At 37.9% G+C, this 25,832-nt stretch overlaps 1 protein-coding gene across 1 annotated transcript; it reads left to right on the forward strand.

Moving 5' to 3' along the window:
* The first annotated feature begins 8,156 nt into the window (after nt 1-8,156).
* LOC129598427 (uncharacterized) lies at nt 8,157-22,842 on the forward strand. The gene is made up of 20 exons (XM_055496320.1): nt 8,157-8,422; nt 8,478-8,720; nt 9,892-10,091; nt 10,574-10,763; nt 11,291-11,474; nt 12,387-12,574; nt 13,057-13,193; nt 13,551-13,628; nt 13,744-13,891; nt 13,966-14,064; nt 14,175-14,291; nt 14,926-14,995; nt 15,376-15,627; nt 16,459-16,627; nt 17,157-17,399; nt 19,031-19,181; nt 19,807-19,944; nt 20,048-20,145; nt 20,631-20,927; nt 22,266-22,842. The coding sequence occupies exons 1-20, from the start codon at nt 8,254-8,256 to the stop codon at nt 22,449-22,451; spliced, it is 3,357 nt and encodes a 1,118-aa protein (XP_055352295.1). The 5' UTR covers nt 8,157-8,253; the 3' UTR covers nt 22,452-22,842.
* The last annotated feature ends 2,990 nt before the right edge of the window (nt 22,843-25,832 follow it).

A 25,832-nucleotide genomic window follows, 5' to 3' on the forward strand; every position in this document is an offset into this window, starting at 1 on the left:
GACTTTTTCTTCAATATTAACTGCAATGACGAACACAGGCAACCGGCAAAGTCAACCGCAAAAGATCCCTGACACAATGTAACCGGGAAACAGCGTCGATTGTGTAGTGCGTTGTTGTGTTAGTTCAATTGAGCGCGCTGTGTTCAGTATTGACATGGTTGCGGGGTTGATCAATAGGCGGAAGCGGCGCTGGTTGTGCGTTGGACACAGCGTTACACAAAACGCAAATCAATTGACAGGCCAGTCAAAAAGTGGTTTCCCTCTTCACGCGCTAAACAAAGATTGATTGCCGTTTCCGTTTGCCGACTGCGATCGTTTTCATCAACCACACAACCATGAAAATTATCTCCGAGTATTAAACTTTATTTTGTCATCGTGAATTCCCCGCGATTGCCTGACTGACGCCGCCGAAGCCATAAGAAAATCGTTTAAAAACAAAAATAAATAACTTCCGTTCGAGGGAGTTTTTGACATATCCGTACGGAAGGGAATATTAAATACTTTGTATACTTTAGGGAATATATTTTTGTCGAAAGGGAATTAAGTACTGTTATTTGTTGCGTTAATTGGCATGATTCGCTAAGGCTATCAAATGCCAGGATGGAAAATTTATGCACAATATTGTAGTTCAGTGCCACCCAAAGAAAAGGGGCCATCGATTGAGAAAGTTCAAAGTTGCACACAACCAGCAGTTGATATATATTTCATAGCCTTCCGGAATTATTACAAATTACAGCGCTAATTCCACTTTAAATGTTTTTTTTTCCGACACTCCTGTAATAAAATTCGGCACCAAAAATTTTCTGAAACATATCGAAAAAATGAAAATTAAGTCTGCCGATCGGTCTGCATTTTTAACACCGATGTACGGATTTAATTAATTTCAGCTGTATAATTATTTGCGATCGACGTAGCCGAATCCGCCAAATCAAGCCAATACACTACGATGATTTACAGGTTTCCAACAATTTTTACTAGTGTTCATGAGCTTAATCATAGCTGTACAAAAACTAAATGCTGCATTCATTAGAAATCTCTGTTTTTCTAAATATTTAGTAAACGATAGACAAATCAATAAAAAGACCAACGGGGCTATCCACCGTTGCCAGAAAACCACGACCAACTGAATTTAACTTACCGGTGCACAGCGTCTCCCGCATGATTTCCGCTGACATCCAGACTGCTGCGCGGTCGCGCGGCGGCGGCGGTCTGGGCGATCTCCAGCAGCACATCGTCCAGCACGCTCATATCCGGCATTCTTCAGTGACGCTCAACCGACACCACTCGCCTAACTCTCCCAGAGGATTGCGAATTTGCCTAATGCTACCGCATCGGTCCAATCAGTAGGCCAGATTAAACATACGCTTGTCCCGTTTTTATTCCCGTAAGCAGGGGTTTCGTCACCGATTAACATCCAGCTGTGGCAGAAAAAAAATTAAAAATTGTAATTTTTCATGGTTGAAAATTGATGACTAAATTCGTCGGTAACAACTGAAAGATATGCGGAATGACCAATGATAAAACGTCAGAAATAAATACAGAACTACAATATTAAGGATCATAAATTAAAATATGTAAGCGCCAACATATGGTCATGTCCATTGAAAATTAAACTTCATTTTGTTATTTTTCAAATATTTCCGTATCAGGTTTTTGAAGCAACTTTATCTTGATAATTAGATCGTCGACCATCGATCACTTCCGTACAGTGCGTACACTCTATAAGCGACATGGTTGAGCGGGAAGATGTGTATTTTGCCTTCAAATTAGCTGAGCGAGAATGATGTTGTGTATTTTTGTTATTGGTACTTGTGTAATACGCGATGTAACTCTATAAGCTTGTACGCCTGCTATGGTAGTTCAGTGGCACAAAACTTCCAAATATACCATGGTCTCCTTTGCTTTGCACGAATTTAACGAACGAACGAATTAAGCAACAAATTTACTAAATTAACGCAAATACTCGTAAAAAAATTTTTTTTTCACTACCTGAAAAAATTTGAAGCTTTTAAAAAAATTAAAAAGATTTTTAAAAAGAGTTAGATGTAAAGCATATTATTTTTTTCCCAAGCATTTAAGAAAGTCTGCCTAAAAGAAGCGCAAACAGTAACTATTCAAAACTGATTGAAAACATGCCGTTTAACGCCTCGTCAGGGGCGTGGTCGGATCTGCTGGCTTTCTGCTTCATTATCTTTGAATAATTCGCCCGCCTCTCGTTCTCACGGACTTAATCAACATTTTCGCCGGAAACGATGTTTCTTCATTTTAACCAGCAACATTCACCGCCGGAGCAGAACGTGTATTGCGTGTTTCCCTTAAAATCTCGACGATTATAAATTAAAATTGAATTCCACTTCATGAATAAATTTCATACGCTATTACACATTTATTAAGAAGGCTGCATTTTCACCGGCACAGTTAAAATGCTGTGCCAAAGGTACAGCGAAAAATGGGACAGTCAGCAACGTAAAAACTGACAAAAGAGGTCAGTTGACATAATTCTATTCACAGCTTGTAATTCATCGGCACAACACGCATTCCACATGTCAGTGCAAGACATATGCTGCAAGATGACATTTTGATAATTATTTGTGTCAGGAGAAAATCATCGAAGAGGATCCTCGGGATTTAAAATCATTAAAAAGCAGTTAATTTAAAAACTATATTCCTGCCGGCTCGGAAAAGCCGATAATCGATAATCAAGACGGCTGAAAACATGCCCAAAACAAAATTTTTCCGATATAAAATTTTGGAAATTCTTATTTTTAATTTTCTACTGGAATTCAATTTTGAGAATCTGCTGTTATTCAACAGCCAAACCGACGCCTTTGACGCCAAACAATTTAACTCAAAAGCAGCTTCAAGCTGAAAACAATTAAGGGAAATCGAAAATTTAAATCTTATTCGAATTCACTGAAATCCCGGTAATACTAAAACTCTAAAACATAACTGAAAAGACATAATAAATAGCTGATTCGTAAATAATATTTAATGAAATACAGTACTGAAATATCGTTTATGCAAGATGGTATTCGGTAAAACGATTCAGCGTAACCGGTCTTTACAATTACGAGTATAATTTTAGAGCACTGTTTGTGGTCAACTTCGTAGCACAGTGGCACTTAGCTTGATCCTGCAGTGCTTAAACGCCGAAATTTCTGAATAATAATTATTTAATGATTCTACTTAATTAAACATCATTCAATATTTTTTTCTTCACATCGACAAAATATATTTTTAAATGCCTTGACATGTTTACCAAATTACACAGTGGTTAATCTGAATCACTCTTCTGCGCATAATTTCAAAACGGCAAGACAGCAGCAATGGTTAACACAGATATAAAAAAATAATCAGCCACATTTGATGCGAAACAACGGTTTGAGAAAAGACCTTTCGGGCATGATTTAAAAAGCAATAAAACCGCAACCGCCTTTCACCGATTTGACCATGATCGTGATACCCCTCATTAGAAAAAAAACCACCAGCCGAAAAGAGACTATAAACGGCCAACCACCAACCTTTTGATCAATCAGGGCCGCAGTCATTAAAAGGCGATTATTAGGTACAAAAGCGTAATTCGCATAATAGCGCTAACAATCAGCGGCCACACGCGCAATCCATCATAATAATACCGCGGACAGAGAGCGGCAGTTGTAGTGAGGATTTATCGGATTAGAAAGTGTACGTGCTAAGCGACTAAACGCCAGCTTGACACTGAGACGCTCGCTGCTGCTCTCTCCTACGGCCGTGAGATTGTAAAATCAGCCCGCCGGTCACGGCAACGTCGCACTAGCGGAAAAGAGATGCGCGCCGGCAAACATACTCGAGCACAATTTAATGGGCCCATCAAGGAGATGCCCGGTGCCGAGTGCGGACCGTACGGTTATTTAAAATGCAGCATACTGCAGCAGTCGGACCACTTCATATCTGTGGGCTGAGCGCACTTCATCGTAACCAGCTTCGTAGAACAGGGGCAATTCCAAATCCGGTTGTCTTTATTATAATCCATTTCGGGCAAATCAGCTTTGAAAAACCGCCATCACTAAATTTAAAGTTTATATTTAGTTTTTATCAAGAGCGGGAAAAACTGCTATTTTTTTAAACTATTCTTCGTGTACAGATAAATTAATTTATTCATTTTTCACCGCATCGGATATTGACAGTACATTACCCATTACTGAACAAGAAAATCGTAGAGTAGTGGCATGCCTGTTCAGAAACAACTAGCCGCATATTGCACGGTAAAAACAAAAAATTGAGATAAAAATTCTTATCTTTTTTATTGCGGATGTCGACGGCTTTTAAAGATTCAGTATAAAGCTGGCGAATTCTCTTTTCGGTCATCCAGCGCTAAATGGAGCAAGCCACTTTTGCACTTCTGCTGCGAATTGGTACTTTCTATTATTTTTAGCACTTTCCATTTTCTTGGAAATTATTCATTAAAAAATGCGCTGTACTAAGACGTAAAAATGCAAGGTGATGTTCTGAATAATTCTTACTGTTTCAGTAATTTTAAACTGACATTAATAAGGAAATATAATACGAAATTACTTTGACTTATGTAAATTTTGCCAATTACATATTTATTTATGACGAAATGAAGCAGCCTCTTGAGGAATGGAATGGACAATCTGGTTTCAATGAAAAAGTGGGTCAGTCATCTGTCGTAGATTTATGCGATATGGATATTAATCCCCGCATGCCGGTTATGAACTTAATGCCTGTGCCGCATGCTGCTCCCGCATCAAAGCCGGTCGTTAGCGCACAGTAATTCCAGCCCGGTCACACAGTGACACGAGTGCCGCTTCGTTATCGGTGTTGATACAGGCGCTCATGCGCATCACCCAGATAAGGACCTTGATCACCTCATTTTTATACGCTTCACAAACCATTTCTCTAACTCGTTTGCACTGCACAACGAGTCCATTCACGACGACAAATCAAATGTTTGTCCGGCGCACACACCCTATTATTCAATTTGAACGCGAACGAAATGTAAAGAAAAAAATTAAAAATAAATAAATAAAATGGTGAAAAATTAACCATGCAGAAATTTTCTTCGGCAAATCCCAGTGCAGAAAATTGACAAGCCAGCTTTTTTCGACGGTTTCTAAAATTTAACTGCTCGATACGATGTTTAAAAAATCGAAGAATAGTTCGTACAACACAAAAAATTCAGTTTCATTTTGCTATCGAATCGAAAAGTTTTACATAAAATATTTTTACAGAAATTATACCCTTAATAAAATTTAAAAAATTAAAGCTGAAAATAATTATAAAAGAAAAACGATCCGCAACAAAATTTATCACGCTTGTTGCCGAATCGAAATAGAAAAAATACAATAAATTTGGGAAATCTGGAAATAAAAATGTTCAAGGAAATGATATCGAAAAATGGTTTTACGGGTGATTAAATTAAAAATGCAAATTCAATGGACGCTGTCATTCCAAAAAATCAGCCTCAGTGAATGACAAAAGCCCAAATCCATCATGAACCTGTCAGTCAAAATATTTATTTTCACCATCTAATTTAATCTGATCGCTTGATTAGCCGGGTGCTCTTCATTTCGGTTGAAAAGCAAAACTTATCACGTCAATAAAAATAAGCCATAACACCGCAAGTAGGACACTGCACCGCCTATAAATAATCAGCTTTAAAATAAAATCGGAATAAAAACCCTGGGTTTTTATGCGGATTTTCCTCAACGATCGCCATGAAAACCGGCGAACAAATAAATACCTTGGTAATACCGCAGCGGGTCAGAGAAAATCATGCCATTCCGTCGACGAAGCGACCGTTACAATCCCCGTAAAAATACTGCCGATAAAGCGCCGAATGTCTATTCTTAAAAGCCAACGTGTTCCACTTGATAAAGCCCAGCAGGAGGCCAATCATTTCGGCTGGACGTTTCTCAGACAGACATTTGAAATTGCCGAGGAAATTTATGCCATCGCGTTTGTTTACGCAAGGCCGGCGCAAATGCACAAGACATTGTGTACAGAGTCTACATTGACGGAATTTATTATCAACGTTAAAATTAAGTAACTTGATGGCAGAGGCAAAGAAAACAATAAACACGGATATCTACGGGCTAACTTTATTTTCTCTGCTTTGGTTTTTGAAACAATGGGCGTTTGGAGTAAAGAATCTAAATGCAAGATGTCTACGCTCGGTAAGATGCTTTTCGAGAGGACACAGGAGAAACGGTCCACTCTATTCCTGAAGCAGAGAATTAGCATAGCTTTGATGCGTGGTAATGCTGCTTGTGTTCAGGAAACGTTCTGTATTGGTAAGAGATTGGACGAAGTGTACTATGTGCTAAAATGATGTGACGCGTAATTTTGTTTCTATCCTATGTTCACTCCAATAACCCAATAAAGTACACAGTAACTTGACGGAGGTTTAAGGCACAATTTTGGCTTGAATCACTGGCGCTACTTCTACACTTTTATTCAGTTATTTAAAAAAATTAAAAATATAAACATACGTATAAATATGAAAAAACAATTAAGTACAAAAAAAGTAAACGCGTCCACAAGATTTTTTACCTATAGTTTTTTTTATTTTCGTTTAAAAGACGGCCCGAAAAATTTGCATATTTTTGCAAAACTGCGGCAAACAAAAATCCACAAAACGTAGAGGTGCCGATTAATAAAATGAAATGCACGATTTTAGCTTAATCTATTTTCGCATGATTTGTATTCTCTGTAAACAGTTCATTACAAAATAAATCTAAATTTGCAGAAGAACCACATAAAAAATAAAAGTTCCACAAAATTTTTCTGAGTGTTAATGTATAATGTTAATAATTTACCAGAAAGCTACAGAAAAATTAATGTTTCAAAAATTACAGCGCGCAAGTTGATTTAATAACGAATTTTATTTTAAAAAATAATTTAACAGTTACAGAAGAAAATAAAGAAAACGATAATGAAAAAAATCCTGGATGATTTAAGAACGCAAAAAGTTCTACGAGAGATCAGAAAAACAGAGTGGAATTTACACTGATAAAAATAAGCGCTCGAAATTTTTTAATAAATTTGGAATATTGTTTCGTTAACGTAAATAAATAAAAGCAGAAGAACCATCACAACACTCACCGCTTTTATAACATCCGTCGTAATCCGTGTGAAACCACCGAGGAAGAACCAAAACACCGCGTCGTCCTGCCGAAGAAACGCGCAGTATCCACGATGTGCAGCAACAAGTGGCCGTTATTGCCGAAAAACGCGTAGACCAACTTTGATGAAATGCAGAGCGCGATGTTTCTAGCAGAGCGATCATGAAGGCCATATTACGTTGGCTAACGCATAGCAATCAACATTGACGCTGCTTCACATGGAAAGGTCTGCGCTACAACATCTCGCACGGATGACAGATGCTTCCACGCCTCCTCGCGCGCACTTCAATATTCAGTGTACACGGCGCGAGAAAATGCTTGATAATCTTCAGATGGAAATCTGCAGAGATTTTGGAATTCTGCACAAAAGCTGAAAAGCTCTCCAAACGCCACTTGACCGCCCGTCTCGCTAATGGATAGTGGACAAACGCGTTCAAGCGTGTCGAGACGCAAAAGAGACAGACCGCTGGCTATTCTCGTTGTGCAAATGGAGAGGCGGGGCTTCGCTTCACGCAGCATTCTATTGGCTAATTCTCAAAACTGCCTGTCTTATTTATTTGAAAATTTAACGAATTAAATACAGATGTTAAGCTATAACTAAACGAAACTAACGAATTAATAACGAGAGAAAAATTAATCTTTTATGTAATAACGTTCTAAAGAATAATTTAGACTGAAAAGAATTCGGTTGTTTCGTGAATTTTCGGTGTGATCCAAATGGAATTGCCAACGGCAGTTGACTGATTCCATTTCCAGTCATTTCAAAGTACAAACGGTTAGTTTTTATTAAACATCAAATTAGTGAACTAAATATTGAAGGTAAAAAATTATTTTTTTCCTAACTAAAATAGCAGCTCAAAAAATGGAAAAAAATTAACTGTATTATACGAATTCTGAGAAAATGTCCACATGTCCATTCCGTCGAATGTGATTCCAGCGGAAGTTCAATTGGAATTCCCACCTGTAATTGGCTGCAGTTTATGTCCCAGCTGAGCGAAAATTCGCCAAAAATTAATTTTAAGAAATCAGGCACTGCGGCGACGGAAAATCGTGCCAAAATAAGAAAAAAACTCCGTATAATTTTTTCCCGCGCAGTTATTCCGCAGCTTTTTACGTGCCTGTTAATTTTATGGTTTCGGGCTACACGGCCAGCATCCTCCCGAGTATGTCCAGCAATAAAATCTGCCCGGTGAGCGGAGTCGGGCCGCGACGGGAGAACTCGTCCTGGTACAATTTGCGCGATCGCGATGTGTGGATAAAAGCGGGGGCCAACGGGAAGCGTCTGCGCGACGTCCTCGGTACGCTTGCCGTTCTGCCACCCCCATCCCCTTGCAGAATGTGCTCTTCTTGTAGATAAATCGTTGGAGCAGGACCCGAAGCGCGCCGTGCAGGAGATTGAGAAGCTGTGGAAGAAACACGGCGGGAACCCGCCGTTCACTGTGTGCAAGGCCATTGCGCTGCACCGTCTGGATCCCGTCAGCTCCCGGGTGGCGCGGACGTGTCAGGAGCTGGTGGAGAGTGTGCCGATTACAGCGGAACTGGATGAGTTCACCTTCCACTGTATGGTGCATTATTTTGTCCATGAAGTGGCCGATTGTAAGTGCCTGGTTCTTCGCTGATTTTCTTCTTTAATCCTTGATACAAATTAAACAGACCATAATCTCATCAGGAGCAGGAGTATTTTTAACTGGAAAATAATTAAGATTTTTTTCCGAATTTATTCCGAGTGAGGAATGATGCATCTTGATATTTTAGGGCGGATTGTAAGGGCGAGAGTGTCTGTCTGGTCCTTCGCTGATTTTCTTCTTTAATCCTTGGTAAAAATTGAAAACACTATAACTTCTTCCGGAAATGGGATTTTTTAACTGGAAAATAATTAATAATTTTTTTCGAAATTATTCTGAGTAAGGGATGATGGATCTGGGTTTCTTGTAATTGTTTTCATTCATTTTGTGGGTTTTCTCGGATTTTGCTGTAATGGAAAGTCGAAAACTGCGGCGAACAACCTGAAACTTCAAAAAACTAGCTTTTATTTTTCATTAAGAACTTTCAGAAGTATTTTAAATTTTGGTAGGAATTATTTTGTAATCTGTGTGGGAATTTTATATTGGGAACGTTTTTTGGTCACTTTTCCTCGTTGTGGATTTTATTTAAAGGAAAAGTTAAAAAGCCTGAAATTTCTCGGAACAAATTCATTTTCATGTAAAAAATTTTAGGATATTTTAAGTTTTGGTTAAGATCGAGTTGTGGATAGTGGGAAAACTGGAGAAATTTGTAGAAATTTAGGAGGCGAAAGATTTTGATTGCCTTTGCTCGTAATTTCTCTTACTCGATTACTTCGGTAAGACATTAACGTAGTGCGAGGGCAGCCAGCTTCCATCAATTCGCAATGGGTCTTTATTCTTAATCGTCGTTTGCGAAAGCCTATGTGAGCAGTGAACGTGTTGTTATGTTAATAGGTTAACTTAAAAACTTTTTTTCATATAAAGAAAACACATTTTATGTGATATTTTATGCAGGAATGTCAGGAATGTGGAATTATCTGTGAAATGCTGCCCATTTTTACAATTAATTCGTGTTTCTGGTTTGCCTGATTTTGCAAATTGCTTTTGGTTTTTCCTTGCGATATTCCTTTCCTAGATAAATACTTTTGTACCGATATTTTGTTTATTATTTTTGCTTTTTGGGTTAGAAGTTGCCCATGTGGAGACTTTCTGATTGTCGGTATTTTTGGGAATATTTTTGATGGAATGGTGTTTAATTGCAGATGCGGGTCTGCATAACTTTCTACAGAAAGTGTTAGCGGTAAAGAAGACCGGCGTGCCGTTTCTGGAGGGTATTTTAACGCAGTACATGCGCAATCACAATCCGAAGGAAATCCAGAAAGTGGCTCTGGAACTGTGTAAAGCCGATCCGCAGAATGCTGACAAGCATTACAACATGGCTGTTTTCAGCCTCATCATGCAGGTACGCTGATCTGTATTTCTTTTCCTTGGTAGAAGAATACTTATATTTGATTTGGAATTATATTTGCTCTCAGTAATGTCTGAAATTTATTTGCTTTTCTTATTGCTAAAATATTCTGCAAACAAAATTCAGCTTCAAGTGATGTTCATGTTCATTGTGAACATGTAGATAAAAATTACACTGTAATTGTAATTCATAAAATTAATGAAAAAAAGTGGCTGCTTCAATGCTGCTGTTATTTTTAACGTTTTGACGGATCATTATAAATTATAAAAATTGTTAAAAATATTCCGCGATTGTGTGGAATAATAGGAAGAATATAATTGTTGCATGATTGTTAGTTTCTACATTTCTGGGAATTTTTGCTTGCGAGAAATTTATTTCTTCGTACTTTGGATAAGTGCTGCAGTTTATTACTTAATAGTTTTACTTAGTTTTATTACTTAATTTTGTGAATGCTTATTTATTGTAACGATTTGCAGTCGTTTGACTGCGCGGAACCGGCCAGGCGGAAGGTGATTCTGAGTTTGGCCTTTCGGACACTGGACCGGCGCTTTCCCCGTCCGACGCAGGAGACCGCGGTGAAATTGTGGTGTCTGTATGAAATGAAGGATCTGGCGCTGTACAAGCAATATTTCGATTTGATCTTCGAGCCGACTGCTCTTCTTGGAGGTGAGCAAAACTTTAACGCGTTTTAAAAAATAGTATTTCCTAGAAGGTGTCTGTGTTGCACGGTTTCACTGCGGTGATAACGTAGAGCAGTGGCACGTTTCGGCTGTTAGATATGTCGGGTGTATAGTGTCATCCTTTCCTGGTATTTGAACAGTATTCTAAATGAAAATGCTGACAAATCAGCGGACTAATTGCTAATATTTGTGAATATTCTTTTTATGTGATGATATTACTATTTACTATGTTTTTAACCTTATTTAGTTTTAACATGTTTTACACATTATTTAATATCTTTTTTATTTTTAACAAGCGGTTTAGGATTATTATGCGCTTCCTATGGATGATATTAAACGTTGTTTTATATTTTGGAATCAAACTAGTTTTTGATTTGGAAATCGATAGCAAAATTTTGCAATAGTGAGTGCATGAATCCGGGATAAAATAACTGCAGTTTTCCCGTGAATGTTGGGAGCTCAAGTATCTATTGGGATGCCAGTAGAATACATTGCGGTGTAAACGTGTTGCAGAGGAGGCGATGCGGGTGTTCGACTACCTGACCTGGTACTGCCGACTGCTGGTGATGGACGGGCAGGATCTGGACAAAGTGGACAGTATTATGGCCATCTTAAGCGAGAATTACCGCGCCGACGCCGCCGTGGATATTCTGGCGCGGCGGCATTTGTTCGATATGCGCACCGGACTGGGCGACGGGTAAGCCGGTTCTTCCGCCGGTAGCCAGCGTCGGTTACATAGTATTTAGGCAGCTTGTTCAGTGCGGTCAGATGGATTAAAATTCGTGTATTTAATTTTTGGCATATTATATGTATTTTTTAAAATAATTTCTTGAACGACAGCACTTGCATTAAATGCTCTTTTTTTCTTGGAGGCGTACACGTTCGTTACGTTGTATGATCTGTGCTGACTGGAGTGTTTTGTAGTGGATTGGCTTTAGCCAAGACCTGAGATTCACTTAAGCACCGAGTAGTCATTCTTGCATACAACGTGTCCGGTGTTGATGAATCTGCTGTTGAACATAGAAATTTGTTTTTTTTTCGCTGCTGATTTGTTTCAGATAAACTATTTTTATTTGGGGAGATCCATTGTTTCAGCTGCTTTCTTTGCAGTATTGTACCAGCAGGCAAAAGCCTCGTTTTTTTTCTAACAGTGCTTAGTTTTTCTTACTGCTCTTGCCGGTTATGTAAAAGTATTTTCTGATAATATAGGTGTCGTATTCTCGCCATTTTGTTAAGGGGAGAGACAATCTCGAATTGTTTTTCAGTTTTGTTGTGTGTAATTGTTGGGGAAATGTGCAGATGGTGTGGCCTTAGCGTAGTGTGATGGCTTTAATCTTCGATCACGACTAAGCGCGACTGCAATCAGCATATCAGTTATTATGATGTGATGTTATGCACGATTTGTTTACGTATATGAAGCCCACGTCTTACCATGTTTTTGGAATAAATAACTTAATTTTTGGTATTATTTTTTTCCGATGATATTTTTGTATAATGTAAGTAGAATGTCTTAATGTCTTATATAAAATGTCTTAATAAAACACTGATAAAATTAAATTTTGTGGTCTGTATCGCATTGGTAGCTGAAGCTTGTGATGATTGTTTGCAGTCTGGATACGGAGGAATTTGTGCGCAATCTAAACGAGACGATCAACACGGCGTTGGATGCGCTGTCCAGTTATTTTCCCTCGCCCGGCCTGCGCCATCTGGCGCGCTTGGAGTATTTCCGCATTTTATTGCTGGATCCGACGCCGTACTTGGAGTTTGATACCAAGGAACTGCTGGACGCCGCGATCAGTAAGCGTTTTAAATGTTATTTTTATTTTAGTGCGTCTTTTTTCGTGATCTTTTTTCAAAAGGAAATTATTTTTTTTGCACTGCAATAAGAAAGAAATTAGGAAATAAGGAAAATTTTCCAAAATAACTGTAGTCTATTTCAGTTGATAAAGTGTAGAGTTTTAAGGGTTTTTTTCTTTTTTTTGCGTGGTTTACATTATTTAGTAGTAATAATGCCAATAAGAGCGATAATAAAAATGTGATGTTTGTTGTTGTGCGAAGTTTTTATGTTTGGTGCACGGATGTATCTTTCCGCGTGTGGAAAACGTTATTGAGTGCTTGTAGTGTAGTGGCGTTAATTGAGCTCCGCTTGCAGCTATAATTAAGTCCTTAGTAGAGCCTTAAGAAACTTGGTGCATAATGCTTGATAAATGAATTTAGAAATATTTTTTCCGTATTTGTTACGGGGACAAACTACGTATACACACCCGGGTTTTCCTCAGAAATTGTGAAAATGAAGGCCACCATCTGGATTCGGGATCTGCTGGTGGAATGCTGCACGGGCTGGATCAAACGGACGTCCTTGTACCGTGATTTACAGCCGTATTTACCGTTATTATCCGTGGCCACGTTAAAAGACGTAAGTCTCGCCTTCTACACTAGACATTTTTGGAAAATTAAATTTGAAATTTATTCATTGTAAATATTTGATATTTCCCGCTTTTTATGAGTTTGATTTCATAAAAATAGTGGCGGGGTGGTAATTGTGAAATGTGTACCAGTGTATGCATTGTAACCATCGTTGCATTTCTGTAAATTACACACATCCAGACAGATTCTTCAGTTTCGTATGCACAGTATTATCTGTACAATTATTGTGTATTTTATTATTTATTTTATTTGGGCTACAGTTTAATATTTTACAGTTATTCTGTATTCTTTTATTTAGTTCAGTTTGTTGTTAAATTTATATTGAACAAATTTCGGATAATTGCAGTTTACCGATCGAATTGCGAAAGCGACGGCCATGGCTGGTTTGAGCTTGTATGACGACCCTCCCGACAGCTTGAAATCGGTGAGGAAATGCTAGAAAACTGCGCTTTCCCTAATTGTTTTTTTCTTATAATTGTTTTATTATTCCGTGCTTATTTTATAATTTTTTTATATTTCTCTCTGGATGTATTGCGCAGGTGGAGATGGTGATTGCGCATCAGAATTTGTTGATCCTCGACTGGTCCTTCCGGCATTCCATCCAGACAGCGGCGCCGTCGGCGGAGAACGAGATGCTCCTCATCACCAAACTCTTCGAGTACCGTTTATACGCCAACGAACAAGCGCGTAAGATTACACGCGTCCGGCATTTATTTTCGCGTTTATTATTCGGTAATAATTTTTTGTGATTTTTTTTCCAGCCTTTGCTGTTGCGGACGCCCCTCCGGATATGGTGCAACTCGGTGATAATTACGCTATCCTGATCATCTACCGCTTATTTGAATTGTACAGAATAACAGGTGTGTATTTTTATTTTTTTTAAAAACGCCGTAGAGTTTTTCTGTATCGGAGTTTTTTTATTGGTATGTTTTTCTTGTGGGTATTTCAAATTGAGTCTGGTGTTCGTTAGAGGATTGGACGTTTTTGACGGACGCTATTGTGCCCCTGGAAGCCCTAGTCAGAAAACCAAAGCCCCACAATCATCCGGCCTTTCGCCTCTTGCTCATACATTTATACCTCCGCTGCGGTAAATGAATGCAGTATAAGTTTCTCAAATCAGCCTACTGTTTTTTTTTTAAATTTTCATACTTACTAGAATATTTTTCTTCATTCTGTTTTCGTGGCTACAGAATAACAATCTTGCACAGGATAATTGTTAAATATTTAATTAGAGAACGATATTGGAAATGTTGCTGTCAGGATAATAGTATTTATTACTTCTAACCTTATTATTATTGTTTATTTATTATTTCGAATTTTTATGATTAATATTTCAAATTGTTGCACTGCGCTAGATGCCGCTTGCTCCTGCTCTGGTAATACGGTATCGTTGGATGCCAGCGTAGTGTAGCGGCTCAAATGACCACGCCGTTGACTATTGTTGATACTCCGTTTTCGAATCGTTTGACTTGTGTAATGTGTATTTCATTTTGAAACTAAAAAATTTTTATTTCACAAAACGCGGTGACCACACAGTTTAAAGTAGTTATCAAAGTAACACAATTGATTAAGAAACTATAGCGTTGTTTTTTTGTCATTTTGTAAATTTCTGTATGAAGTATTTCCCGGCTTATATCAACGAAAACGAAATGAATAATTCAGAATATCTACGAAAATGGAAGATGCGGACATTTACAAGCGGTTACGTGGTTGTTGTTTAGGTGCCATACAGCTGGCGTACAATCATTTTAACGGTCTGGACATCAAATCTCTCCAGTTGAATCATCTCGGGTAAGACACCCTGCACTTGACCGTCATCTAGAAATAATTCATTGTTTTAATTTACAATTTTAAAGTAATTATTTTTCATACTTGGCAAATACGCTGAAACTGTCATGTTGATTTTACATTTCTTCAGGATAATGATTGTATTATGGATAAGAAATTGCGTGAAAATTCAGCCAAAGAAAATGTTTAATAAATTTATGAGCTGCATTGAATTCAACTGTGTTGCAACATATTAACTTAAAAATCTTCAGGCGAATCATGTTTTTCCCAGAAAGGATTCATTGGAAAATTTATTCTTCGATTTTTAAATTTTATGGATTAATTTATGCGGTTTTTTGTGATTATTTTGCCGTTTTTGGCATTTGTTGGTGTGTTTTTGGCAGGTATCTGATGGTGCCGTCGAGTCTGGTGTGCGTGCTGCCGCCGCAGGACGTGTACGTGCCGGACATGGTGGTGCGGCACTACACGCACAGCGTCTTCGAGGCCTTCGAGTCGCAGATGGCCTTGATCGCCAACCAGGAGTACTTCCGGCTCATCGGCATGGAGGAGCTCAAGCACGGGCTGAAATACTCCAGCATGGCCCTCATGGGCCAGTTCTGCCGGCTCTGGCACCTCCCCTTCTACCGCTTCGTCTCGTACGTTGACGCTGTATTACAAGGAAACGTTCACATATACTCAGCGTTAATAACGGAATTTTTTGAAAATAATTATAAGGTTTTTTGCCGGTTGGCGTCTTTTAATTGCTTCCCTCGTCTCGTGTTAATTATACAATTCTGAACATCACGAAAGGCTACAGCCCAGTGGCATTGAATTTAAAACCTAAGGCAAATAATAAAATTTGTAACAACATATGTGACATATTTTCTTGGTATCATTGTGCTTTTTAAATTTTTATGATTTTTTAAATTGACAAATGCTTTTTTGATATACCTACGTATTTTTCTCTTTAGTCAGCATACCCATTTATTCGGAAATTGTTTAATAATGTTTGTTTTGATTTCCATTGGGCATATTTCAACTGTTAGCAGTTTTCCCGAATTTTTCTTTGGAAAATGTATAAATAATATTTAGATAATATTTACGAGTGCTATGGTTTCGAAAATGAATAAATAATAAAAAAAATGAATAAATAATAAAAATGGAAAAAGAATAAATAATAATTAGATAATAAATAAATAATTATAAAAATGAATAGATAATAAAAATGGAAAAAGAATAAATAATATTTAGATAATATTTACGAGTGCTATGGTTTGGAAAATGAATAAATAATATAAAAATGAATAAATAAATGAAAATGAATAAATAATAAAAATGGAAAAAGAATAAATAATATTTATATAATATTTACGAGTGTTATGGTTTTGCTGATATGGTTGTAAAATTAACAGTTGTAATTTATTAATGTGTGCACCGCGGGTTTTAATTGATTTTTCCTGGTTGTTTTCACCTGTGTGATTCGGCAGGGATGTGGAAGCGCGAAGCTGGCTGCTTGATCTGGACCGGTATCTGGGCAGTGTGCCTAACATGCTGCGGATGTGGCGCGACGAGTCGGATCGCGAGCAGTTGATGGGCTGGGATGTCGCCTTCGAGGGGACGCGACAAAGCCGCACGGAAAGCCGCGAACGCGAAGAGGTACACACGCTTTCTTCTGACCAGTACTGAAAATGAAATATTCTTCGCCTGAAAATCAGTGAATTATGACAATGGTTCCGTACTAATTTATGAAATACGCAGCAATAATTATCGTAACCAATATGTGAATTGTATGTAATGTGAAAACTGAGCGGAAAATACTGAGAAAAATGTATGTCATTGATTTTCTTAGGGTAATATGATTTTGACGTATTATTAAGCATTTCCGTTCCATTTTTAATTATTTCACATATTATTACAATAATTATAACTGCTTATGCCATACATTATTTAAAACTTTCATGAAATCAACGGTTTCAATTCAATCGGCGACTTGCGGGGCATTTCCGTTCCATTATTTGATTAATTTCGTATTATTACAGTGGTTACTGTTAACTCAATCAGCCTCACTCCATATACTCGTATTATCGCTCTATAATAAGCCTAAAAAATTAATTTTAATCAATTTTAATTCTGATTAATTCAGTGCATCCAGAAATTGGCCCTAGAGACGGTTGTTGTTGTGTAGAAAGCATGGATCGAAGTGGTTCGTGCGGAGATGGTGGCGTATTTATCCTGTGTGGCGTTGGCAGCCACCTACGGGCGTTACAATCCCCTGGACAGCAGTCGTCCGCTGAAAGATCAATTTCTGGATCACGTGCCGGCCAACCAGCTGGACAGCATCGTGGAGGCGCCCGCGGAACTCAATAAGGCGCTGTCCGAGTATTTCGACGTCTGCAAAACAGCCATGACCCTGCCCAACTCCGAAAAGGTCGGTACAACGCATACTAAAGTTTATTAGGATTTTAATTTTGCAATTAAGAAGAATTCCACGATCGGGCAATTTCTTCGGATAATCGGCAGTTTTTTTGTGCGGGGGATGTCGGTGTTTTTTACTGTTCACGATTTAGCAGAAATAATACTATGTGCATTCTACGGGAAATTCAACACTCAGTGCACCACTGACAATTCGGAATACGGCATTTTAATCCTAAGGATTTCGGCTGTTTTTTCCACTGTTTAAATTTGCAGTTTAAAGTAGTGTCTAACCACTAGCCAGCGGTGTCGGTCATTCTGTGGAATAGTGTAGTGCAGTGTCTCTAATAGTTGCCTCGCAATATATCCAAGCGAGACTTATTAACACAGTGTATTCAATTGTACACTAGTATCTTATCAGATTTTTTAAAAATATATTTTTCTGTCAGTTTTATGGTGGGTGATACGTATTTTTAGCTAGGATTGAAATCAAACTTTCGAGCGCTTCATTCTACAAATCACACCATTTAAAAAAATCTAACAACTTACAGTTTGGAATACGATATTTTAATCCTAAGGATTTCGGCTGTTATTTGCCATGTTAAAATTTGCAGTCTAGCCAGCGGCAGGGTTGTCGGTCATTCTGCAGAATATATTGTAGTGCAGTGTCTCTGGTATCCGAATTAATACGTATTAACCGAGACGTATAAACACAGTGTACTTCGTTGTGAATCAGTTTCTTATCAAATTTTTTAAGAATATTTTTGTCAGTTTCATGGTGTGTTTGTGTTATGTTTAGGTAGGACTGAAACCGCACTTTCCGACATCTCACATTTCATTCTTCCAATCAAACCATTTAAAAAAAATTCTAACGGGGCTTTGTGCATTTGAAACCGTTTGAAATGAGGAAAATTATAATCAGTGTTTTTCTTGATTCCAAATAATTAAAATATAATTTTACTTGTTAAGAAAATTATTTTATTAATTAATATAATTTTAATAATTAAAATATAATTTTACTTTAAGAAAATTATTTTAATTATTTGGAATCAAGAAAAACACTGATCCGATGTGATAACTTTAGAATTGAAGAAATCAGCACTTATTTCTACATTGGAGTTAATTTACTTGCAAAAAACAATGAAATTTCCCGAAAAAAAATTAGAAATTATCCTTTTTGGGTGTTGAATTTAATTTCCTTTCAGCTCAAATTTAATTTCAAATTCGCCCCGAAAAAGTTTGAATTTCAACTCCACGCTTCTCCGTGTTATAGATGCGTAATGTTGTGATACCGTAGTACAGCGGCGCGGGGTTCGTCGGAGCTTAATTCTGTCGTTTTCGAAAATCGAAATATCTTCTGTATGTATGTTTGTTTGAACATTTGTTTGACTTTTTTCGGGTTCTGTTTAAAAAAAATTGAATGGTGAGCTAGTGGCCCGATATTTATTAATATTCTTCTGATTTTTCAGTCTGTTTATTTTTTATAATAAATTCTTCTGTTGAATATTTTTTGCTGATTTGCTAGTAACTCTTCCTGGTAACAGTGTTTCCTACCTGTTGAAAATAATTCGCCAATTTTTCCTCGCAAAATTACAGACACAGCCGTGCGCACAAAATCATTACTTCATTTGCGCTGTTTTTTTATAGGATCTAATGGATCACATCACGACCTCCTTCGGTCTGCCGTTGCGCGAGTATTTATCGCTGGGCTGTCACGCCGTCCTGTTGCGGCTGTGCCACCTGGTGTTGGCCGTCGACCGGGTGGTGGCCACTCATCTCGTCCAGTTTGATGGAACGCGTAAGTCTGCAGCATCCTTAGTTAGCTGTTTCTTTTTTAAATTAAAAAATGACTGGATGATCCGAAATATTGTTGAAGATCCGCACCCGTTTCACTGTTTGACGTCTGTCTAAGTTAATGCAGCGCAGATTTTCGCACGCCTTCAAGACTCGTTTTCGGTATCCCACAAAATTTCGACTACGTAAATACTTTACGAAATTTGCAGTAATTAAAATCGGCATGAAGGCAATATTGAAAATAATTCGGTAAAATAAATGAAAAATAATCACATCTGGTAAATACGTATCTCAGTCTGCTTAGTGTCGTAGAAGTATATAAAAAAAGTTGAAATTATTAGTATTTATCTGCAGTAATCAAAATCATTATGAATGAAGTATTTAAGATTATCCGGTAAAACTCAAGGGATTTTACTGAAAATGTCGGCTGTCGGCGTAAACAAACAAATTCAACAATATTTTGTTCGTTCAAATTGTGCTATGAAAGAAATATAAAAAATACAAAAAAAAGAAAATATTGTGCACTTAGACTATATCCTTTGCGGCGTACCGAAGAAACGGATATCTAGTCAGAGAGCGATCTTGAGGACGCTATTAAACCCTTGTTCTACGATATTTCTGTGTTGTAGCGGCGTACGGCACAGCGGATGGTGTTAACGTTAACGACACCGACAAGGCAGTGGGTGATGGGGATGGCGCGGTGAAGGTGGAGATGAAGCTGTTCGGCGAGGCGCTCGGCACCACGGAGATTTCCTTCAAACTGCAGCGTACGATTTTTCCGTTGTTTTTCATTCGTTGAATGTGTGATAAATTATTTTAACAGTTTAAAACAATTCCAGGATAATTTCCGTTGTGAATGCTTATTTGCAGAAATGAGCGCGGAGATTTTAGAGACGTTTGACGGCGCGAAGCCCGAGGATTTGGGACGGTTCAAGAATCTGCTGATCAAGTTATCTCTCTTCACACACGTAATGCAAACACCATACCGCATCTACAAATAATTCACTATTATAATAAAAAGGTGTAGACAAATTTCCTTTTTTTTTCGGTTTACTTTTGCTGGTTATTTCGCTTGCTTTTGTAGTGATAATCTCACGTTGTTCTCGTATAAAGCTTCACGGTGATTACGCTACTTAAATTGCTGTAGTATTTCTGTAATATTTTATCTTTTTAATTTCATCAAAACTCAGAAATTATGGTATGATTTTACTTAATTATGTACATTTTTCAAAAAGGTTTTCCCGGTGTTTACAATTTGGTTTTCAAGTCGTTCTACATTTTTAAAATTTTTCCCCAGTTTTTAAATGTTGTTCTTAATGTTTCATGTCCCGTTTACATTTTTTTAAAGCTGTTTTCGGTTTTGTTTAATTTGTTTCTTGACTTTTTTTTTTACTTTTTCCAGGTCGAATGTCGATCTATAGTTTTATTTGGAATTTTGTTGATTTATTTGCAGGTGGCGCGGTGTATTGTGTGGGTGGTGCAGTGCCTAAAAGGCTCCCTCGTGGCGCTGTGCAGTCACAACGAAGCGCGCGGCAAAGCGTCGAGCAAAAGCGGTGATATGAAGAAATTGTTGGACGATTGGTGCGGGGAGTTTTGCGCGTTTCTGGAGATGCTGGGCGATCCGCTGGAGAAGCTGTGCAAGCGGTTAGAGGAAATGATCAGCGGTCCCATCGACGTCCTCGGGACGCAATTCGCCCGCAATATGCGCACACGCCCGCCGCTCGGCCGCTTCGAACCACCGGACGCCACGGTAAGAAAAATCAGCTGCTTTTACGCGCCTTAAATTCCGAACATTAATAATAATTAATATTAATTTGTTGAATTACGGGACAATCTTCGACCATACAAATTTGAATGATATTTATTGTACACTCATTTTCTTATGTTCACAAAACTTCGGTAAAGCGAATTACGAACGGATTTCAGAGTAACGAATGAACTGGGAATAGGAAACTGCGATATTTTATTACTTGCTGTGCATTTTGCCCGGGTAGTTCGGATCTTTGCTTGGCTTTCATTTTAATATCTGTTAATTTTATATTATGATTTGGCGTGTTTTGTGAAATCCGGAAATAATACGTCGTAAATGTCATTTATAATTTGTTCTATGTGATAAATAATTTGTCAAAAATTTCTCACAGCTTTTTCCTTTTACATTGACGAATGTAAAAGGCAACGTGAACATCGTAGTACAGCGGGTTAAGTGGGATGGCGAGTTGCTGAAATAAATGTACATAAACTCATAGAACATTTATTGCCATTTTGATTAATGTAACTCACTGAGCTTTTTACGTTTTTGGAAGTAATTAATTGCCGGTCGTGATCTTAATATTCGGTTAGGAACCGGCGCTTTTGTTTTTGTTGCAAAAATTGTTTACTGATTATATTTTTATATTTATTACTGATTATATTTATTACTGATTATATATTTATGGATAAAATTAATATTTTTTTTCGAGTTCAACGTATTTTTTAAAATTAATTGTAGTTAATTAATATAAATAAATATATATATAATATGATATATATATATACATATATATCATATGATATAATTTAATTTGTACTGAGAAGCTCAGTTGTGCCGCTATAGTAATAATATTGTTCTGTCGTTCATCAGTCTGAAGTTTGAAGAATGTTTTCGAGGATCTGGAAATTCATTTTGTTAATTATCAACATAAATCAAACTCCGCACTTTTTTCCAAATTTTTATGTCAATTTTTTTTAATAATAGTTTACTTTGTAGTCGTACCGCACTATCAACAGTACTCAATTTCGCTCGATTTATTTATTGCAGTCGTCGGTTATTTTAATTGTTGATTAATCCGAAGTTTGTAGAAATTTGTCAAGAATTTAGAGATACATTTGTTTTTATAATCCATGCAGAATTTTATTGCGATTTTTGTTTAATAAGTAAGTTAGTGTTTACTTCACTAACTACAGTGCTCAATGTCGGTTGATTTAATTACGCAATAATTACTGATTAATCCGAAGTTTGAGGGATTTTTTCGAAACTCGGAGATGTGTTGTTAGCTGACTGCTTTCCCGTTTTTCGGTTGACTTTGTGTAAGAATGCTTTTTTTGGCAGTTGGACGACGTGGCGGTGCAGACGCAGGAGCGCATGGCCAACAGTTACCGCGCGTCCTTAGAAGAAATCAGTGTGAAGTTGCGGGACAGTGTGGCGGTGATCCGGCACTGCTGGGAGGACCTGGACACCACCGTCCACGCCAAGGCGGCGAAATCGAAAGCCAAGAACGCCGCCGCCAAATCCTAGTTCCTCTTTGACGCTTTTTGTTGGCTCTCTTTCCCTCTTTTTGACGCCTGCATGTGGAGCGGTGGAGTGCTTGACGAATGCTTGTTTTTACCTGTTTGAAAGGCGAATGGTCCCTGTTTTTCTACGCCTGCTCACTGCCGAGAGATTGGTCTTGTTGTGGCTGGTTGATGTTTTTATCCCCATTGATTTTGATAGTTTTCGCGGCTGGTTGGTTTTTTTTTAACGGGAGACTTCAGATTTGGTCGTGTTGCGACACAGTTGTGTCGATTTTGGGTGAATGCAGATGGATGTTTACTGTGCTTAAAGGCGGCATTCTTTACGCTGTCGGATGCGGCATTTCTGCTGTTTGTATTTCGAGAATTTTTCCAGGTCACCGGCAGGAAAGTCAAGACAAAAATTTGAAATAATTTAACTTAGTAGGTTGCATGATAAAATTATAAACTAAATAAATTACGTTGCAAGGTTGAATTAGAAATTAAATTACCTTGCAAGACAAAATTATGCATAAACTAAATAAATTTAATTACGTTTGCAGACAAATTTGTAACCTAAATAAAATAAATTACGTTGCAAGGGAAAATTATAACTGAATAAATTAAATTTCGTTGCCAGACAAATTACAAATTAAATTTAAATTACAAGACTAAATCCTAAATTAATTAAATTAAATTACGTTGCAAGACACATTTACAAACGAAATAAATTAAATTGCATTGCAAGACTAATTCAAAATTAATTAATTTAATTGGGTTGCAAGCTAGTACGAGTAGCAGAACCATCAAAAAGGGGCGTTACAGATGAGCGCAGCAAAGCCCTACTACGTTAATGAGTGCAGATGTACCGAGTAGTACAAAGCGTAACGCAGAGTAGGCTTCCTGCTGATATGTATGTCGCCATTTTCCCAGAGAGAAGAATTTGTTCACATTTTTTTGGTGCTGATTTACCGTAACTAAACTGCGAATTTCCTCGTTTAGGTTGTAGTTCGAATTCGTTCCAGTATTGCCCTTGTTGTCCAAATATGAATATTTCACGTGAACTTATTAATTATTGTCGACGTGTATTTGCTTCTTTATTAAATCTTTGATGTTTTTGGCTTCGTTAATACGAGCGATTTCTTATTTGTCGACAGCAGACAGACAGTATGTTTCAGTTAAACAATAATTTGTCCCTCTGTTTGGGGAAGAGGACTTTTAAAAAAATTTCGTACTTGATTTGCACCACTGTGCTGTGCTGCAGATTAATTATTGAGCCTACCTTCTGGTTAAACAAATTAAGATATTTTACCAATCACAATACCGCTAAAAATAGTGTTGACGTGGAGCTGTCGTAGTAAAGCGGCTTCGTGCAGGGCCTCTGGCAATTCGTTAATTTCGATAGCTTTCGAGCCTGTCGTTAAGATTCAGCTGGTGCTTGTAAATTTTTTCCCTGTTTGCGCTTGCAGTTAGCCGGTTTAAACTGAACTGTGATACTCGTTCTCCTAAATAATATAGAGATCCTGCTGGTTTATCAGTCCGGATTGCCTATTATCTCTTTATAGAACCTTAAATTCTAAGGACTCAAACCTGAAATACTTGGAACCTAAAATTCTTACAACTTAAAATTCTTAGTTTTATTTTTAGAACGTTAGTTCGGTTTCGGGCAATTGATCTCACCGCGGCATTTCGCCTGTCGGTTGAAGGTGATAAAGGTAAAAGCTGTCGAAATCTGATTTCACATGGTGATAACACAACGGTGGGCATCAGTTGCTGGTGTATGCTGTTTTCGGCAGGATAAACGTAAAATTTCTTCTAGAAACGATCAGTTTACAGATAAAATGGGTAGAAGCTTTCGGTCCTTCCACTTTTTTTGTGCCTAAAAGCTTAAAAGCGAGCCGAGAAAAAGCTGTCCAGGAAGAAAAAAAAATCGTAATTGGACCGTACTTATGTGACTTTCGTCCATACGCAACAAGATTGTCCTTCCTGCGTCTGTTCAGTAATAGACTAACCAGTTTTTGCGCTCACATTTTCAATGTCCTCGTGCTTTCCGCACTACTCACATTCTAAAAACACAAATTCGCCGTTGATGAACGCACAGACAGCCACTTAACTAGTGAGGCAGATTTGCAAAGGTCACGAGTGAATGCTTGCCGCGACGACGAAGGGAAAATGCTAATAAAGAACATTCATGTTGCCGGCTGAAGGTTGCATAGTGGTTTTAGCAAAGATAAACAATGCGCTTGTCGAATAACGAATTCAACATTATTTTTTATTACGTTGTTATTGGTACAGTGTACATGTGTCGTTGATTGTAATACTGATCGCGGCTAGGCGTTGGTGTGTAGCGTTCGTCTCTGCACCTACCGTGGACTCCGTGGACTGGGATAAAATTCCATGGCATTATGTGATACCCTACAATGACTCAACGGCTGCTTTTGCTAGTTCCTGAAAAGGCCCCAGGAAAAATTGGAAAAATAACCGAAACCGAGGAAACCGGTTTTGTAGGCGAAAACTGCTGATGAGGTGCACGTTTGTTTTTTTATAGTTGCTGTTAGTGGCAAGTGTATACTGTTAATACGCCGCGTAACAGTATATTTGCAAGCTTGATACAACGCTGGAAAAACGCTTACAAAGATTTCTGAAGGAGACGCATACGAGCGAGTATCGAAAGCCGGCCTGAAGATAAAATTGAACGATATGAAACAGAGCGTCCTATAAACAGTGGCATTAGGGTATAATCACGGTCAGCGAACACAACAATCAAGTTGACCGTTGCCTCTTTATTTAGACATTTCCGGTTATGTAACTGTGCCTCTAAAATTTCATAGCCCTTAAACGCTACTTGACAGACTACCGTTAAGCACATTATCCTTTTTTGGACTTTCCTACTTACAACGGCCTTGTGAACAGCTTTGTACGGTTTTTCATGGGAGTTTTGCTAAATTCACGCTCTTCGCTGTTGATTGCTCCATAAGGATGGCATTTCTCCGATTTGTGATTGCGCAAAAATTCGATTATGTAATGGGACAAGTGGGAGTGAAAACGGAATTTCCGAGTAAAAGCGTTTCTTCTGTACGAGTAGCAAATGCGAGAGCGAGCAGCTCAGGCCTCGGGAAACGGACTTCTGGAGCAGTCGCTCGCTGTAACATTTCAAATCTTTTTGCACACGACTGATGCCAGCTTATACAAGCGAACGAAATATTTAGTTTGTACGAGCAATATAAGGACGATGCTGCAGTCGGCGCACGATCATTCCAGATATCAGAAACGGGAGAACTGTGGAAGTGGTGGCACACGGTGTTTTGATAACTGGCAAGCAAACGGAATTCAACTTTAAGGGAACGGTTAATACTTCTCAACGATTGATCATTTTACTGCTTCTACTCACATCATATCTACTGAATAT

This window comes from Paramacrobiotus metropolitanus, unplaced genomic scaffold (assembly GCF_019649055.1).
Source record: "Paramacrobiotus metropolitanus isolate TYO unplaced genomic scaffold, Prichtersi_v1.0 Parri_scaffold0000122, whole genome shotgun sequence".
NCBI classification, from domain to species: Eukaryota; Metazoa; Tardigrada; class Eutardigrada; order Parachela; family Macrobiotidae; genus Paramacrobiotus; species Paramacrobiotus metropolitanus.